The 18680-nt window shown below is 43.3% G+C and overlaps 3 protein-coding genes across 4 annotated transcripts in view; 2 read left to right on the top strand and 1 right to left on the bottom strand.

Moving 5' to 3' along the window:
• Paics (phosphoribosylaminoimidazole carboxylase and phosphoribosylaminoimidazolesuccinocarboxamide synthase) overlaps positions 1-18680 on the bottom strand; it is a 53390-nt gene that overhangs the window by 841 nt on the left and 33869 nt on the right. Inside the window, exons 1-7 of one of the 2 annotated variants that reach the window (XM_050150245.1) lie at positions 13876-14155; positions 10025-10222; positions 7354-7532; positions 5566-5745; positions 5344-5457; positions 4669-4752; positions 2287-2467 (exon numbers count right to left, since the gene is read on the bottom strand). In XM_050150245.1, the coding sequence (XP_050006202.1) occupies positions 2287-2467; positions 4669-4752; positions 5344-5457; positions 5566-5745; positions 7354-7532; positions 10025-10222; positions 13876-13891 (952 nt within the window). In that variant the 5' untranslated portion in view covers positions 13892-14155. Of the gene's footprint in view, positions 1-2286; positions 2468-4668; positions 4753-5343; positions 5458-5565; positions 5746-7353; positions 7533-10024; positions 10223-13875; positions 14156-18680 lie in introns of those variants that run through there. The other variant, XM_050150246.1, reaches the window with a different exon arrangement.
• Positions 14505-18680, top strand: part of LOC126506558 (amidophosphoribosyltransferase-like) — a 30065-nt gene continuing 25889 nt past the window's right edge. Inside the window, exon 1 of the mRNA XM_050150247.1 lies at positions 14505-14779. Coding sequence (XP_050006204.1) covers positions 14652-14779 — 128 coding nt within the window. The 5' untranslated portion in view covers positions 14505-14651. The remainder of the gene's footprint in view (positions 14780-18680) is intronic.
• The window catches only part of Ppat (phosphoribosyl pyrophosphate amidotransferase), a 70308-nt gene continuing 70068 nt past the window's right edge, over positions 18441-18680 (top strand). The window contains exon 1 of the mRNA XM_050150244.1: positions 18441-18461. The gene's annotated coding sequence lies outside the window, so the exon portion shown is untranslated. The remainder of the gene's footprint in view (positions 18462-18680) is intronic.

Genomic DNA, 18680 nt, shown 5'->3' with positions numbered 1-18680 from the left:
ATCTTGGGCAGGTGAGATGGCTCTGTGGGAAAGGGGGACTTTGTTTTCAAGTCTAATGACCTATGCTTGACCTCTGGAAACCATATAGTTGGAGAGAATTGACTCTTGCAAGCTGTTCTCTAACCTGCATGCATGCTCATGGCACATGAATCTACACATACCTATACAATAAAAATAAAATTAAATCCCTTAGTAATCTGCCGTGGATAAAGAATCTAAAAAGATAGTTGCATACATATATTCAAAATTAAAATTCACTTTGTTTCCTAAGTGTACAGTTAAATAATAACCTAGGTAGAATAGGTGTGGCCATTTTTTGAGATCTATGGTATAAAGGCAATGTCGTGAAGTAGGTGAGGGAATGTATGATTCATAGCTTCCTTCTGCTATGGCTCCTTAGACTCAAGCAACATGAAGACCCCACCAGCTGAAGGGCTATCTTTCATGTTGAGCTTTCCTTCAACACACTACCAGTACTCATTTAAAAGTGAGTAAAAATGTTGCGGCTACTTCCCCAATACATAAGATTTGGGTGCTGGGGTACATACAGGAAAGATCCCACAGCTAACGTGATTAGTTAGGGTGCCTGAAACTATAGGCTCGATCATTTCCAGCATCAAAAGCCAACAGCCAAAGTGCATATACAAATTTCCAACCTGAAATATTACATATGGTATTACTTTAGCCCAGGCTCAGCTTGACCCTCCAACTGTTAGGATTATAGGTGTGATACCTGTTCTGGGTTTTATATATGTTGAATCCTGAATTTCTTGCATGCTAAGTAAACACTCCACCAACTGAGCTATATTATAACTCAATCTGCATTTCTGGAGAAAGAATCCAAGTCTTAATTAGCTTACTAAAAGGACTGGGAAGCATTCCTCCCATGATTAACTATACTTCTGTAGTAGTCACCAAAAGAATCAAACATTTTTCCCTAGAAAAGTTTTCTTGTGAATCCAGACCTCAGTATTTTAGATCAATGATATCATATCCTTTATTTTTTATCCTATCATTTATTTAATATCCTATTTAATGAAACCATAGCCTTTTATTTCTCATTTCCTTCTAAGAAAGCTAACAAAGAGAAAGGCCCAGAACAAAGAAACGCTGCTTCAGCCTTAGGCCTCATACAGGTGGGTAAGGGGCTCCGTTTCTTTTGAAACACACCAGAAACAATGCTCAAGGGGCGTTGATAATTAGACAAGGAGACCACACATCCTCACAGGCGTAGTTCGCTTTCCCTCATGCCAGAACATCCTTGGACTGGAGCTACAGATGGTTGTGAGTGCTCTTAATCAATGAGCCATTTTTTAAAAAACGATTTATAACTATGTATGCCTGCATGAGTTTATTGGCATCACAAACATGCAGGTGCCCCAACAGGCATAGGATGTCAGATACCCTGAAACTGAAGTTACAGGCAGTTGTGGGATGCCTAATGTGGGCACAGGGAATTCAACTGAGACCTCTTTCCAGCCCCTTCACACTTGTGTTTTAAGTTCTTGCTCCTTGTTTTTTTAAAGGTTTCTAATGCATCCCTGGAAATTAAAAGTACAGGCCTATGTGGAGGCAGACAGATGGGAGCCTGTTCCACCTTGACTAAGGATCAGAGTAGGAGCTTAATTTTACTCTTTCAAAGTTGGTGACCAGGAGTGTGGCTACAAACAAGAAACCCTGATCTAGGGTGTGTTTAAGTGCTGTTTTGGATATTAAGATGGCCCAGAGAATGAGCCTATTTCTGCTCCTTCATTTTAAAATAGGAGGTTTGACATAGGGAGTGGCTGCCTACAGGATACTTGGTCTAGGTTGTGCTTGCCACATATCCATATCCTGCCTAAAACATCAAATGCTTTACTCAGGAGATAATGGCTCGATGTCTAGTATTGAAGCAAGTAACTGTGCTGGTTGTCCTTTGTGTCATGTTAAAGCAATCTTTTGCCTTCTTTCCCCCCTCTTTTATTAGGGTATAAAAGTTTATGAAAATTAAATGCAGGCGAATTGAGTATAGGCTGAGCTGCCGCCCCACGTCTCTGTGTTTCTTTCATATCTCTGTTCCTCCTACCTAACATTTCTAATCACTCGCTCTACCCTGGAATGTATGAACCAGCTGGCTGGACCACAACAGAAGTCATCCAAAAACATGGCTTATGACAAGGCATGCCACATGATTTTCCTTGGAAATATGGAAAGGCTCTTTTAAACATATTATTCAAAAATAATATTTTAAAATCTTTTATCAAAATCAGAAACAGCCAAAATTCCTCATTTATTTATAAAGTTTACCTTCATACTCTGCTTTAATCCTCAATGTCTCATCTGGTCCTTTATGGGCAGATGTCACTCGGAGTTCACATGGAATCCCGAAGTTTCCACAAGCCTTCTTAATTTTCTCACAGTGACCAAGGTCAGAAGCTGAACCCATCAGCACTACAACCCTGCACTGACTGTCTGACTTCAGAAGCAACTAGAGGAGAAATGGGTATGGAAAAGACAAAAATGGGTACCACAAGAAGTCAGTGTAAGAGAGTATCTTTTCTTTCTGTGTGTGTGTACGGTGAGCCAGGATGTTACACAGCTGAGGATGCCCATCAATTCCGGATACTCACTCTTGCCTTTCTGCCTCCAGCACCCAGACAGGTGGCTTCTCTATCTTTTCCTTCCCTTTTTTGAAAGGGTTTTGTCTGTGTAGCCCCGGACGACCTGAGCCTTACAGGCAACTGAAACTGAGCATGATTATAAGCCTCTGGTTTCCTGCGTGGTGGCTCACAGGTGAGCACCATCACATTTGGTTTTATGCAGTCCAGGAGATCAAACCTAGGGCTTCATGACAGCTAGGCAAGCACTTGTAAACTAAGCTACAGACTCAGCACACAATTTTTTTTTTTTTGTTTTATTTTCTGAGACAGGTCTCATTAGGTGGAGCAAGCTGGCTTTAACCTCAGAGAAATGCCATCTCTCTTCTAAGGGCTAGGACTAAAAGTGTGCCACCATGCACAGTTGGCATTTTCTTTCTCAAAAGACCAAAATGATCATTAAAGTAATAGTAAGAATCTTAGACACAGTGGCACACACCTTTAATCCCAATACCAAAGAGACAGAGGAAGGAAGATTCCTGGGAGTTGGTGGCCATCCCGGTCTACATTGCAAGGGCCTGTCTCAAAAAAGAATGAACGCATCCCAAACCTCTGTATAATGCATAAATTTGTTTAACTTAAGGTAGGGTCTGGCTACACAGCTCAGGCTTGACTCAAGCTTGTAATCCTACTGCCTTCTGGGTCCTAGGATCACAGACATGTACCACCTTGCCTGCCTGCCTGCCAACAGATAAAACTTTTTAACCAGACAAATTATGTTTACTAATTAATAAGATAATAAGCATTTTAATATTCGGGGAACAATAACAAAGTATTTCATCCCAGGGGTTTCAGCATTCTGTTGCACCTTTAAAGCATAATCAGCCAAATTAGGTTAGGTTATAAATTTGTCAGTTGGCCACTTTGCGCTATCTACACACATAAATTGGAAATAATCTTCTAAAAAGTGATTATGATTCATAATGAATCCCACTCAACTTTCATGGATTCACAGTTGTAATACCATAAAAATGAAAATGACACACAGGTTAGAAACAGAACCCCAGGCTCCCACACCGGCAGAGAGTCCTGGTAAGGTAGCATGGTGGGGGCCACCTCTAAAGCTGTTCCTTTCTTTCAAAGTCACTGAAAAAAAAAAAAAAAAAAAAAAAAAAGATACAAAATGGGCGGTCGTGGTGCGAGCCCTTAATCCCAGCAGAGAGCCGAAGCTAGCCTGGTCTACAGAGGGAGTTCCAGGACAGGGTCCAAAACTACAAAGAAGCCCTGCCTCAAAAACAAAACAAAAAAAAAAAAAAAAAAAAAAAAAAGATACAAAATGGGCGGTCGTGGTGCGAGCCCTTAATCCCAGCAGAGAGCCGAAGCTAGCCTGGTCTACAGAGGGAGTTCCAGGACAGGGTCCAAAACTACAAAGAAGCCCTGCCTCAAAAACAAAACAAAACAAAAAACAACAACAACAAAAACCCCACCCCGCATAGTTTCACTTAATCAGGTTGCCCACACAGGCCTGGACCTTGAAACTTCACATCTTGGTCTCCTGTCAGCATCCTGGATACACTGTTTGCTATGTACAAACATGTGGAACTGTGTGGAACGCAGAGGACAGCACAGATGCTCCTCAGGTGCCAGCCAACTTCCCCCTAATTTAAAAATTTATTTTTGTATATATGTCCACACAAATGTGAAAGTCAGAGAACTCTGCGGATTTGGCTTTTTCCTTTGATCTCTATTATACGAGACTTTGCAACAAGTGATTAAACCACTGAGCCATCTTGTCATATCTATCTTTTTTCTTTCTTCTGGAGACAGGACTGTCTGTGGCCTGGAACTTTCCAAGTATGCTGGCCACCATGGGAGGCCAGGGGTCCTCCTGCCCCGAATCCCAACCTTGGGACTGATTACAAATGCCACCACATCTGGCATTTTCTTTGTTGTTTTATATAGGTGCTAGAGAATTAGAGCCAAGTCTTCAGGCTTCAAAACAGGTAAACACTTTAAAAGCTACCAAGCTACTTCCTCAGCCCAATGATGCCATCAAGTTTTGTTTATTGCAGGTTTATTAGAGAAGAATTACCTCCACTCGATCTGCAACCCACTCAAAGTTTTTCTTTACCATCTGGAGTCCTTCCGGAGTTACTTCCTTGAGGTCACGGTAAGACTGGAAAATAAGATACAAAGTTAGAAGATCTTATCATGGTATCTAAAAGACTTGCTTAAAGACTTGCTAAAAAGAGCTATGACAAGTTCCCATAATAAGATGTGTCTGAAGATGCACCCTGCTGTACAAATGTTTTTCCAATAAAAAATTTCTGCAGCAAAGTTAAGTTTTGCTTTTCATCTAAGGTCCAATGCTTTTATTAGCAATTACAAGTAACCGACTTAAGCCCTTGAGACTTGCTATGTAGAATCCCAGATTTGTTAGTCTTGATATTGTGAAGATACTTATTAGATAAACAAGGACACTCGCTCCTTTCCTGTTTAAGAATCAAAAGATGACAAATAATACAAAAACCTGCTTTTGTAGGTTAAAAGTATTCCTTACTACCACAGGAGAGTTCTGTCTACTTTTACTTTTTGGGACTGAAGGCTGAATCCAGGGCCTTGTGTGTGCTAAGCACGTGCCCTAACATTGTGCTGTATCTCCAGCAGAGAGAAATGATTTTTGAAGGCAAACACTTAACAAGATATCAGACTAATATCCCCTTCCCCTCACCACTGCCACAGCTTAATCTTACAAAGCACTACATACCTGTTTGTCTTTCTGCTGGCTCCGATCTCCTGATGGCCAGAGTCTCCAAGAATCATTATCAATTACATCAGCAAGAACAATCTCTTTGGTAGTTACATCAACACCAAATTCAATCTAGAAGCAGCACATTACCAAGGAAATGATTTGAAAAAAGAAAATCACACACTACTAAGGACATTTCTTATTTACAACTTTCATTTTTAAACCTTATTTTATCAGTACCTTCATATCAACCAGCGTGCAGTTCTGGGGCAGCCAGGCTTTCTCCAGTATTTCAAAAATAGCTTGTGTAGCATGACTCATGATGTCCACTTCAGTCTGGCCTATAGCAAGTCCAGCAAAACAAAACTGTGCAGCAATGAGTTGCTCCTCAGACCACTGTGGATCATTATTGGCATCATCCTGAGAATAAGGCAAAGCAGTACAAGTTCATTTCAATCTTAGAATTTCGAATTTTCCAGAGAAAATAAAGTTCTCTTTTTCCTGGAATGTGTTCCTGAGAATTGAAATTTTCACCAGACAGTGGTGGTGCACATCTTTACGTCCAGCATTCGGGAGGCAGAGACAGGAGAGTCTTTGTGAATTCGAGGTCAGCCTGGTCTACAAAATGAGTCCTAGGACAGGCAGGGCCACACAGAGAAACCCTGTCGGGAAAAACAACAACAACAGAATTGATATTTTCAATATAACTAACCTTCTCTCAGAACATCCTAAGATTCAATTTTGTCTATTTGAATTTTTTTAAAAAAATTTCTGTTATACTACATGTGTGGAGATGAAAGCAAATCCTGCTTCTCTGTAAGAATAGTTAAGTGCTGAGCCCTAAGTTGACTACTCTTACAGACACACAGTTTTTCTTTTTAGGTCTATGTGTGTTTTGCCTGTACATAATATGCCATTTGTATACTATGGTGCCTATAGAGGCCAGAAGAGGAAGCTAGATTCCCCTGGAATTGGAGTTACCAGCATATGTGAACCACCATGTGGATGCTGGGACTTAAATCTTGAGCCAGTGCTCCTAACTGCCTAGCCATCTCTCCAGCCCCTAATTTGTTTACTTTTAACAGCTCTTTTAGGTCATTTAGATAAGAAACTTATTCTAGGCAATGAAATACTTAACCAAATTTGTCCTCTGTCTATAAAGCAATCTTTATGTAATGAATGTTCTGTCTGTATATATGTGCATCACGTGTATCTACTTTGGATACAATGTCAATTTTCCTTTTTAAGCAATTAATAAAATGTTCATAATATGACTAAAATTATAAAACTCCAAGTGCTCAGGAAGCGGAGGCAGACAGATTTCTGAGTTTGAGGCCAGCCTGATTGAGAGTTGAGTTCCAGGATAGCCAGGCAGGGACACACAGAGAAACCTGTCTCAAAAATCAACAAAACAAAAATCAAAACACCTAGGCACAGTATCTCATTACATAGCCCAGACTGGCCTTGAAATAGTAATTTTTCTATGCCCCTTCTTTAAATTTCATTTCTCAGCAAGTATGGGTATTTTCCCTGAATGTATACCAGAAGAGACCATCAGATTCCCAGGGACTGGAGTTAAATAGTTGTAAGCCACAAATGTGTACTGGGATCAAACTTGGGTCCTCTGGAAGAACAGTCAGTACCCTTGACTGCTGAGTCACCTCTTCAGCACAGACCTTCATTCCTTAAATACTGGGCAGGAATGCAGGTGTGCACCACCAGGCCCACCAAGCATCTAAATCTTTTCTTGCTGTAGGACAACAGTTTTACCCTGTAAAGATTTGTTTCTTCTATTTGTTTAATGAAATGCTGATTGGCCAGTAGCCAGGCAGGAAGTAGAAGTGGGGCCATGAGAACAGGAGAATTCTGGGAAGAAGAAAGATTGAGTCTGCAGTTGTCACCCAGACACAGAGGAAGCAAGATGTGATTGCCTCACTGAAAAAGGTACCAAGCCATGTGGCTAACACAGACAAGAATTATGGGCTAATATAAGTTATAAGAGTTAATTTAAGTCACAAAAGCAATCACCTTGAAGAACATCTCCACTTTTGGTGGGTAAAACTTATACCCCTCTTTTACACCAGGGTTCCTTTTGAGAAAAGATCCAGTTGCTATTCTTCGGCACACCCATTCAATTGGAATCATTTCACATTGGGGTGCAATGAAAGCAGTCTCCCCACATTTCTTGGTGAAAGCAGTCTTGATACCTACATATTGATGATAAAAGGGTAAAAATCAATAAATTTTTCTTTAAAGAGGTTAATAACACCTAAAGAATAAAGTTCATCCTTCAATTTATATATGTATACACTGCAGGGCCAGCTCCCTCTTTACAAGGTTTCTGGGGGATAGAACTCAGACAAGTTAGGTTTGCATTGGCTTAGCCATCTCAAAAACAAACAAACAAACAAAAAAAACCTCTATTAAAAATAAAATTCACCATGGGATTAGAGATGGCTCAGAGGTTAAATGCTTATTGCTATCCTAGAGGACCAGAGTTTGGCCCCTAGCACCCATGACTGTAGGCTCACAATCCCTTTTAACTCCAATTCCAGGGCATCCAATGTTTCTGACCTTTTATGGCACCTGCACTCAAATGCACATTCCCACATGTAGTATACTTTGTGTCTTAACATATAATGCTTGCCTAAAGATCAGAGTGCAGAGCTAAACCACTAGGGGCCAGGCAGTGGTGGCTTATGCTTTTAATCCCAGCACTAGAGAGGTGGAGACAGGAAGGGATATGGCAGGGTGGAGAGAGAAATATAAAGCAGGAAGAGACAGGAACTCACTGCAGTCTGGAGATGCAGTCAGAGAAGGCAATCTGAGGACAGGATTGCCCCTTGGTCTGAGCATCGGTAGAGGTAAAAGGTCTCTTTAGTGACTGGCCACTCTGCTTCTCTGATCTCTCAGCTTTCATCCCTAATATCTGACTCTGGGTTTTTATTAAGAACAATTTGAATTCGTGCTACACCCATTCACAGATATACATAATTAAAAATAAGATCATAAAAAGGCTAACAAATAAAAAGTTTTCGTTATCAAAATAGCAGTTTTATTTTAATATCACACAGCAAACCATACAGTAGACCTAAAGACCCAAGCTAAGCATGTTTTACCCTCCACCTATAAGGCTTATTTTAAACAGGAAACCCTGGTCTCTCCCCTCTTTACTACTGATTGTCTAACTTTGTGGAAGGCACATAAATCATCTGAGTGGTGTTAAATTACGTCTAAAGCTAAATGGAGTACAGAAGTCTCATGTCCTATAGTCCAGTATTGTGATTCACTCCTACATTCTAAAGATACCCTTTCTTTTAATGTCTAAAGAGTCCTTGAAATAGCATCTATAATATGTGCTCTTCCATTTCTTGTGATTGTAACTGAAAAGCTAAGCCAAGAGCTGTTTGGGATGGGACTCTGGAAACTAACGACCTCTCTGAGGACAGTTTAAATGTATAGTGCTCTAGGGCTGGAAAGGTGGGTCTGCACTTCTTGCTCTTGCAGAGCCGGGTGTGGTTCCTAGTAGCCACAAGGAACCACCTCCTCACAACCACCTCTAATCTAGTTCCATGGGACCGGACCGGAAGCCCTCTTCAGATACCAGGGGACTCATGCATGCATGTGACACTCCCCCACACACCGCCAGCTTCAGCACATACACATAAACTTGGAAAACAAAGCCTCATGATCCAATAAATAATAATAAAAAAAAATCCTAACTCTCCTCCTTCACTTCAGTATTCTGTATACTGGAAGAAAAATAGTTTTTCAAGGTGGAACTCTTAACTAAGTCCAGTCCAGTCACTTAGAACACAAGGACAGGAAGGCACAGCTGCTACCTTCCAATACTTCTCAGCATTTACAAGCAGAAGCAGGACTTAAGTCTGTACTGCCTCTAATAGGCAGAACAAAGAGCAACTGTGCAGCACGCCAGGGAGTAAATTCAGGTTATTACATAGGGCTGCTAACACCAGGAAGGCTGCCTGTATAATTAAATTCCCTAAGGCTAAGACGGCCTTGCAGAAGAAAATTACACTGGTGATTCACAGGACCGAAGACTACAGGAAATGTTAACTTCTTTCTCTTAAATTCTTTTGTCTTTGTGGGAAGTGGGTTTGAATGCTTGTTCCCCAGCTGATGGAACTGTTTGGGATTAGGTATGGCCTTGTTGGAGGAGCTCGGCTTTGATGTTTCAAAACCCCAAGTTATTCCCAGTTAGCTCTCTGCCTCCTATGTGTGGTGTAAGCTCTCAGCTATTGCCCCAGTGCCTGCCTGCCGGCCACCATCCGGCCATGACCGTCATGAACTCTACTCTCTGTAACTGTACACCCCAAACTAAATACTTTCTAAGTTGCCTCAGTCATGGTAACAGAAAAGTAACCAAGACTGTGGGCAATATTGGAGATTATCCTCACTGAGCTATCCCCAGCCTAAAGTTTCTTTGAACCTAAAGACCATTACCTCCAAACCAGTTAACTGTGAGAACTTTAAAAACTCTTGCCTTGATTTTACTACATGCAACTTAGCCTGTGAGACATTCCCAAACAGTTTAACTCAAATACAGCCATCTTCCAGAGAAAAAGTCAGTTACCACATTTGATGTAGTAAATTACACAGGTAATTATAACATGTTCTTGACCCAAATAATTTCTCCCCACGAAAACGACCAATATGAAGACACAAAGTGAGCACTCACCGGCATCCTGTAACAGCTGAAAAATACAGCTGGTGATCTTATTGGAGATTGCAGCTTTGCCTTCCAGTTGGTTCTTTCTGGCTGCATTTCCCGCTGTAATCTGGTCCTTGGACTGCAGGAGGACTCTTCCCGGACTATCTAACAATTCATAGACTTCTTTTGTCTTACCCTCATAGAGTTTTCTCCCAATGTTCAGTACTGTGGAAATAAAATAGAATTATATCAGATTGAGGAAGATTTCCTAAATACCAAGAATCAGCTAAAATGTTGATTGAATCACAGCATGGACAGTGATTAATATAAAAAAATTTATAAAAACCATTTGCATAAACGTTATACTTTTCAATGTAATTTTCTCATGATCATCACATAATTTTGCTAGTGTACTTACATTAACTACAGATTAGAAAACGAAGGCTCACAAAGTTGAGGTTACACATTTAGTATATGCAGAACTACAAATAATCCCAAATCTTCTGAATCAACATCGGGTTTTCTCTATCAGCTTGTCTCTGAACTAAAACAATTAAAATTAGTGTAACCACAGTAGTTGTTGTAGTTTACAAAAAGCAGCCCAGGAGAGAAAGATGCCATGTGACAGGGCTTAGGTGGAGGGGTTTTATATTGGGAGAAAGTGAATGGGAAAAGGGGCAGGGGAGACTGGCCTCTGGGAGTGTCAGAAGAGAAGAGTCAGAGACAGACAGACAGACAGACAGACAAAGAGATGGGAGATGGGAAGAGTCCTTTTAAAGGGGAAGGTAATAAATGTGCACAGGAGGTGTGCTCTTAGTGGCTACAAGTGGGGACGTACACCCCAAGGTCAGGCCAGTATAGATACCTGAAAACTAGCAGTAGTATTTTTGTATACACAACTACAATACATTATTTAAATTAATTTACAGTAGAAAAAAATGCTTTATTTTTCTTGACTTTTCATAACAAGTTAAATGGGAAAATTCAGAATAATTTCTTGATTTCAATTTTTTTTTAAATTAATTTGTAAGAGGCTTCTTCACTCATCTGAAAAATCTAGTAGGTGGTGTAGGTAGTGACAGCGGAGCTGGCATAACATTTATAAGGTCTGGGCTGGGGCTGGAGAGATGGCTCAGAGGTTAAGAGCACTGGCTGCTCTTCCAGAGGTCCTGAGTTCAATTCCCAGCAACCACATGGTGGCTCACAACCATCTGTACTGAGATCTGGCGCCCTCTTCTGGCGTGCGGGCATACATGGAGACAGAATGTTGTATATATAATAAATAAATCTTTAAAAAAAAAAAAAAAGTCTGGGCTGAAAGTGTAGTGCCCGCCGGGGGCCAGCCTTTCTCCAGAGTGGAGGTGTGAAAATTGAGAAATGTACTGAAAATTCGCCTGTGTTCAATTTTCCAACAGTTTAATATGCCCTAACCCCAAAAGGTAGGAGTAAAACAACAAAAGACTGCACGTACCTACAAATTGAAAGTCACGGACTACATTCTTCACACTCACACCCTAGACCAACCACTCCCTGGGTGAAATCCCAAGTTACTTCCAGAATGGAACTTAGTTGGATCCTTAGACTTTTGTTTTAGGTGAGACCAACTACTTCCCATTCCAGGGGCCAGCACAGGCACAGCAGCTAGCCACACCTGTTGACAACAGCCTTGAAGAGTGAGTGGAACTCTTTGATTTATAACTAGGTGGAACCTTTGTTTGATTAACTTTGACTGAACTAGAAACAAGTCCCAGATTCTTTGGGCCTCCCCAGTACCAAATGAAAAACAAATCCCAAATCAAAAGACATTTTTATGAGGTTCCCTTCTGAAGCTGGGCCCACCTGACTCCTAGGCTAGACTTGGAGACAAAGGCAGGCTTTCCTCTATTTACACTTGGGTTAGTTAGCCCTCGAAAGAAGTACTTCAAGTCTCTGCCGCCAGTCAGTGCCCTCTCCACTGGGGAAGTAGGAGAGTACCAGGAAATGAATATAAAAGCATTTTCTTTTTCCCAGAGACAGGGTGTCACTGCACAGTCCTGGCTAGGCTGGAATGCTCTGGTAGACTAGGCTAACCTTGAACTCAGAGGTTCCTCTGCCCCTGCTTCTCCCCGAGACTGAAGATGTGCACAGCTAGACAGCAGAGCACTAGACTCCACACTGGAATGACTTAGGTGAAAAGAACAAGGAACCAAGGTGTAAAGGTACAGGAATTGCTTCTCATGTTTGCACAGCACATTTATCCCCAGTGCTTTCCCAGGGTATTCGTGTGCCAGGATGATGGATATAATAGCAAATGAAATCTAGTTTCTGCTCTCAAGGGACCTGAGTATTGAAAGAAACAGTCAATAAATAAGCAACCATAATAAAAATAACACAAAGTAGGGACTATGGGATCCCATATTCACAGCAGGACCACCTTACTTGCATCAGAGAAGCCTAGAGTAAAGTAAAAGCTGCATGGAGGCCTGAAATATGATCAGAACGTCACATGGCATAATTAAAAGTGGCAAGATCAAGCAGCAAGGGTGGAGCCGGTCAGCAGGGCTGAGCACTTAGTGCCCTGGTCCCACGCAGACTGGTAGTGGTCAGAGCAGCCAATAGGCAGAGCAGCAGGAAATAAAGTGGAAAAGCTAGCGGGGAGGCCAGCCAGAGATACACAGTGAGACCCTTTCGGGAACAAACAAAAATAAACCAAAGAAGAGTTGATTAGGTCACACCAGCAGCTGGCACAGGAAAACAATTAAGTGTCCAAGAAGGAAATCAATGGCCTAGCTTGGTCTACAAGAGATCGTTCCAGATCAGGTTCTGAAAGCTACAAAGAAACAGGGGCTCGAAAAACAACAACAAAAAACCCCAAAGCCAAAAACCAAAAGCGTAAAAGCAGTATCTATTAAAAAGGCATTTAACTCGGGTTCTAGGGGACCAGAAACACTCCAGACTTCTCAAGCATACCCCCCCAACATAGCATTCTCTCACAAGAGAGTGATGGCACCGAAGAGGAATATTCTAGAGATTTTTACTAGTTTTGAAATACAGGCACCCTGATCTCAGAAAAATTCTGGGCCAAAGTTCCAATTAATGAAGCTATAGCACCGCTTTGTTGTTGTTTTTCGCTCTTCGAAAGTGGGAAATAATATGCTGGGGCGCCAACACAATTTACGTCACTACGTAGAAACTTTTATTGTGGCCCACGATAGCGTTTCTTGGTAAAAAGCAGCAAACCACCTTTCCGGAGGCTCTAACCAAGCAGAGACAAAATGGTAGCGTAACTAAACTTACCAAACACAATGTGAGTTTTCCTTCGATTTTGGTGCTCTCCAAAGTTATCGTGGCACCAAAGATTATCAATTAGTACAGATCGGTACTCTCCCACACACGTTCCCGAAATCCCAGGCTAGCCTGAACTACAAATCAAGCAGTAGACCACCACAAAATATCTGGATCTAGAGTCATATTATTAAATTATATGCCCAACCTAAAGGAGATAATTGGCGTAAGAATCTTAACAGAATAAACAAACTTTGGGTTAAAAATTCTGCTAGATTTTCATGACTGTTTATCCCAGATTCTAGGATCTTCGTTAGTTTTAGGACATTTCTCCTCTCGGGCACCTAACCACTCTGCTACTTTCCTCCACTCCCGGGGAGTTTTCTGGGAATTTCAGGAGACCCGGGTGCTCGGTGTCCAAAGCACGTCTCCCTGCACGTACACCACGTGTGCAGTATCGGGGCCCATGGCGCCACCGCGGGTGAACCAGCCAGACACTGTACCAGGAGGGCTGCAATCCGACCCCGGAGCTGCACGAGTCCACGCCAAGCAAGCAACTCCCTGCTGGAGGGTGAGTGTGAGGACACCAGCGGGTCAGAAAGCCTGTTACTCACCCTCAGCTGTCGCCATGATTCTAGGTGGGATGAAGGTGCAAGACAACGCGGGAAAGTGAAGAAGCGGTCCGTAAAACAAGAACCTCCAGAGGCTCAGGAGGGCGGGGAAGGGCGGGGCTAGCGGAGGCAAAGCCGCTATGCCTGGTCAGTCCCTGCGTCGGGAAAGCTGCAGCAAAGTACCGGACTGGCCCCAAAAGGGGCTGGGATCGCTTGCCCCAGTATTCCCGCCGCGCATGCGCGCCGACGAGACACCACTTCCGGGCTGCTCTGCGTCTCAATCCCGGGCGGCGAAAAGTGGCGCGCAGGCTTGGGCCCCTCTGGCCGGGAGAGGGTTCTGTGTTGGAGCGTACCAAGTCCCGACGGCCGGGGGACAGCGTGCGACCTGGGGAACGCACAGCTCAAATCTTCTGAGGGGTAAACAACACCAACTGCGCTCCTCGCATCACCGACGTCTCGGGAGCGGAAAATAACGGAGATTTCCACGTGTGGAAACAGTAGCTGCCCACACCTCACCCTCGGAGAGCTGGCCACACCCCTTTGACTCCATAGCTCCGCCCCCGAACAGCGCCGTAGCTGATTGGCCGGGCGCTGGAGGCCCAGCTGGCGACGGCCCCTGGAAAGCGCGCGCCGCCGCAGTAGCGAGAACCTAGCCCGCGGGGAAGGAGGAGGCGGTCGGCGGCGTGAGCTTCTGCGGCTTCCTAGAGCAGAGCGGACAGCTGGTTGGTGCTCGGACCGCGCCGCGGCAGCAGGTCCGTCCACGTGCTTTCGGCGGCGCCATGGACATGGAGGAGTCGGGGATGCGTGAGGAATGTGGCGTGTTTGGGTGCATCGCTTCTGGAGAGTGGCCCACGCAGCTAGATGTGCCGCATGTGATCACTGCAGGACTTGGGGGTCTGCAGCACCGGTGAGCAACAGGATGAGGGGTAGGGGTGGAGTGGCAAGTCTTTGCTCAGCTCCGCGAGCGGCTTCCCTGCTCTGCAGCTATGGAGACCGCAGTACTAGGACGGTAGAACTCACGAATCAGCACCAATACCTGCGCAGCGCATTGACCAAGTGGGCGTGGGGTACGCCTTGCCTCGCAGACGTTAACCTAGCCTGTCGAACTCCTCCCTAATGCTCTTTATGGTTAACTCCAAGAATGTGCACCTCTCCTGCGGGTTTGCTTGCACTAGCCAGGTTGGGAGGAATCGTTTAGATCTCCATTAACCTAGAACTATTCTTGAGATAAAGTTCTGTAAGGTGGTGGTGCTTGGTGAAGGTCCACCAACACTTTTTAGTCTTTTGCGCGTGGCCTCCTGTTTGCAGAATCTTTGTTTGCACGGGCAGAGCTAATGAGCAGAATGTCAACCTGAAAGCAGTTATCGGTTTGGGGACCCTAGAGTTCAGACCTAGGGAAGCAGGTCTAGTTCGTATTCAGATTGAGTCACAGTGGGAGTAGATTTCATATACATTACCTTCATAGGATGAAGATTGGTTGGTAAAGTCTTTTTTTGTTTGTTTGTTTTTGTTTTTTTCGAGGCAATGTTTCTGGCTTTTGTAGACCAGGCTGGCCTCAAACTCACAGATAACGGCTTGCCTCTGCCAACACCGCCCGTCTCTGATTGGTTAACTTTTAAATAATAAATGAAGACAGTAAGAGCCATTAGCAAACTCGCTTCTTTAAAGGGAGAGAGGAGGTGTGCTTGATGTCCAGATACATATTGACTTGGAAAAACTGGGAGATGCCTTCGAGGTAAACAAAACAACACCTGACTTAACGGGCAGTTAGTATAAATCTATTGAAGGAAATAATAGACGGTTTGTGTGTTTCCCCAAAATCTCACAAAGTTTCCTAAGACAATAGCCACTACTTCTGGAACGGAACTGGCAGTGGCACTCATTGGCAGCGTGGGTGCCACAGGTATCAGTGCATTCCTAGTGATTTCCTTTCCTTCACCACGCTTACCTGTGCCTTTCTCACAGTCCTAAATGTTTATTTGGAGTTTCACATTCTGCATGCTTTTTGTTTATTAAAAAGCCTCCAGGAGCCAGCACTCACCGAGATCTCCCTGTTTCTGCCTCCCAAGTGCTATATTACATCTTAAACTATTGAGATCTGGAAATGTGCTCAATTGTTGAACACTTGGCTAGATTGGAGGGGGCTCTCGGGTCAGTCCTTAGTATTTGTGAGAGAAAGAGAGAAATTTAAATCTGATTTTGTGATTGTGAGGAGCAGTTGTCTATACCACTTTTGGATTTATTTCAGATAAACCATTAGGGGCAGTGGGAATGGAGGTAGAGAATCTTACAACAGAGGGAAGTGACTCCATCCTTTTCGCCACTGTGTTTTCATTGTGGTCAGTTACTCAGAAATTTCTCTCATATTTCTTTCTATTTTCGTTAAATTTGCATTTGTAGGGTACTATGTGTTTTTCTTTTTAAATTAACTACACCTTGCCAATTCCCTCAGCACTGGAGAATCTGTTTGCCCCTCCTATACTTCCTGTCTGGCTACTGACCAATCAGTATTTTATTAAATCAATGCAAGTGACAAATCTTGCCTGTGTACAAGAGCATTATCCCACAGCATCTTATGGGGAGTAGAATGGTCTGGACTTATTTCAAACTCCATAAAAGAAATTACTAGACACATTCCATGGACGCCCATGTATAGGTTTTTTGTGTAATGTAGATATGATTTATCCTCCAAAGATTTGTGTGTGGGAAGGTGTTCTCAGTGTGGTAGTACTCTAGTGTTATATTTTAAAGGTGGCAGTAGTACACACCTTCAATCCCAGCATTTGGGAACCACTGGCAGTTGGATCTCTGAGTTCAAGGCCAATCCTGGTCTACAGGGGGAGTTCCAGGACAGTCAGGGCTACACAGAGAAACCCTGTCTCGATAAACCGAGAAAGAGATGGAGTTTGCAGGAAGGTCAGTGGCTAGGTATGGTGGAATGTGGTGGCCTCCCTGAGTTAGTTCTCTGAGAGCAGGTTGTTATTATGAGAGTGAGCCTAACCCTTGCTTTGTTTGGCCTCTGTCCACCTTTGCTCTCCCGTCTTCCTTCCTCCCCATCTCACTTGACCTTTACCATGAAGTCATCCACATTGAGGGCTTCACCAGAGCTAAAGTGCTGGGACTTCCTGAAAAGATGGGCTTTCAGCCTCCCAAACTGACCAAAATAGCCTTTTAAAGAAACAAAGTGCCTAACCTGGGCATGGTAAACTGGCCTTTAATCCCAGCACTTGGGAGGTAGAGGCAGGGGCAGCTCTTGAGTTCAAGGTTTGATCCGTCTGCAGAGCAAATTTCAGGGTACACAAGGCTACAGAGAAACCCTGTCTCAGAGAAAACCAAAACCACAACAGAACAAAGTGCTTTGCCTGCTGTATATCGTTATAGTGACTGAAAATAGATGACAAACGTTGTTAGATAGGAGATGAGCGCCCCAGGAGAGGAATCAAAACCAACAACCAATAAGTATTTTTAGACTTCTGAACATTTGGGAAATTTACTGATTGAGTTGAAGGTGCTGTTGGAAGAAACATTTTGTAGATTTTTCCGTTTCTGCTAGGCTTTGGGGAAACTGGTTTATAATGATCTCAGAAGTGTTTTGAGAGGTGCAGACACTGGTTCCTCCACAGCCCCAGAGGGAGAGACAGCCTGCTTGGGATGCAGTGTCAGCCCTTTTCCCGGAGTTGTTGAGGAACACACGGGGTTATCAGAGAACTTGTTTGGGTGTTGAATTAAGGTTGGTGATGTTAGCCAATAAGCTGAAATACCAGCTTAATCTTGGGCATTTCTGATAACTTGTAGATCTGTTTTCTCATGTCTTGGGCTATACCTAAGCATTTTAAAGTTCTAGTATTGCAATTCAGTCAGTTCAGAATGATGCTTTTATGTAGATAAGCTAGCTGCAATCTCTTCCATGACAGATTCACTGGAGCTCAAAGGTGGGACAAATCATCTACCTACATTTTATATTCAAGAAAAAATGATAATGTAAGATTTTTACGTCACGTGAGTTAAAAGAGTTGAGATGTAGGAGTCAGGCATCAAGTTCCCTCTACTCCTACACTGTGGCCGTGGCTGAAGCATGGGGGATAGGTATTCTGAGAACTGCGTCATTAGGCCATTTTGTTGCTATGCTCCTCACCGCTCTTAGTGTGCAAGTTTGTTCAGGTCAGTCAGCAAAGAGTCCTGATCCAATCAGGAGACCTGGTAAACATTGGATGTAGAAGGTCGCTGCTACAGGAACAGGGCAGTTGTTTACATCATGGGAGCCTTTTTATAAGGAACAGAGAGAGCACTGAAATAATGCTGCAAAGACAGAAACAGTCACAGCGTTGTCTGCTACCAGTGTTATTATCAGGTGCCATATACTTGATGAGTGTGCTGTACTTTCAAATGACAAGGCAGCGTGGCTTTCTTGTCAACAACATGACCAACTATGCAATGTTTTGTCTTGTGCTGTGGGCTGTTACCAAGTGGCAGTTTTCAGCTCCTTTGTAATTTTGCAGGATCAATCTCGTGCCTACCATCGTCTCTTACCAAAATGTCACACAGCACAGCTTTGTTGAGTTCCTGCTGTGTACATACAGTGCACCTTGGTAAGTAGGGGAACACAGGGTAAACATGGCTTCAGCCCTCTCTTAGAAGCATGTAACCTACTATTCAGAAGCACAGGCTTTGCCAGGCCCCAGTTTCCATCCTTCTGAATTGGCCATAATGATCATACCCACCTCATAACTTGTACAGATGAATTCTTATATATAAACTGAAGAGTACCTGGTATAGGTATGCCCTTTGTCTCTGTCCCACCCTTGGGT

The sequence above is a fragment of the Alexandromys fortis genome, unplaced genomic scaffold, assembly GCF_014885135.2.
Source record: "Alexandromys fortis isolate MF-2015 unplaced genomic scaffold, M_Fortis_MF-2015_v1.1 scaffold_0, whole genome shotgun sequence".
In the NCBI taxonomy this organism is placed as follows: domain Eukaryota; kingdom Metazoa; phylum Chordata; class Mammalia; order Rodentia; family Cricetidae; genus Alexandromys; species Alexandromys fortis.
This window is presented reverse-complemented; position numbering and strand designations above follow the sequence as displayed.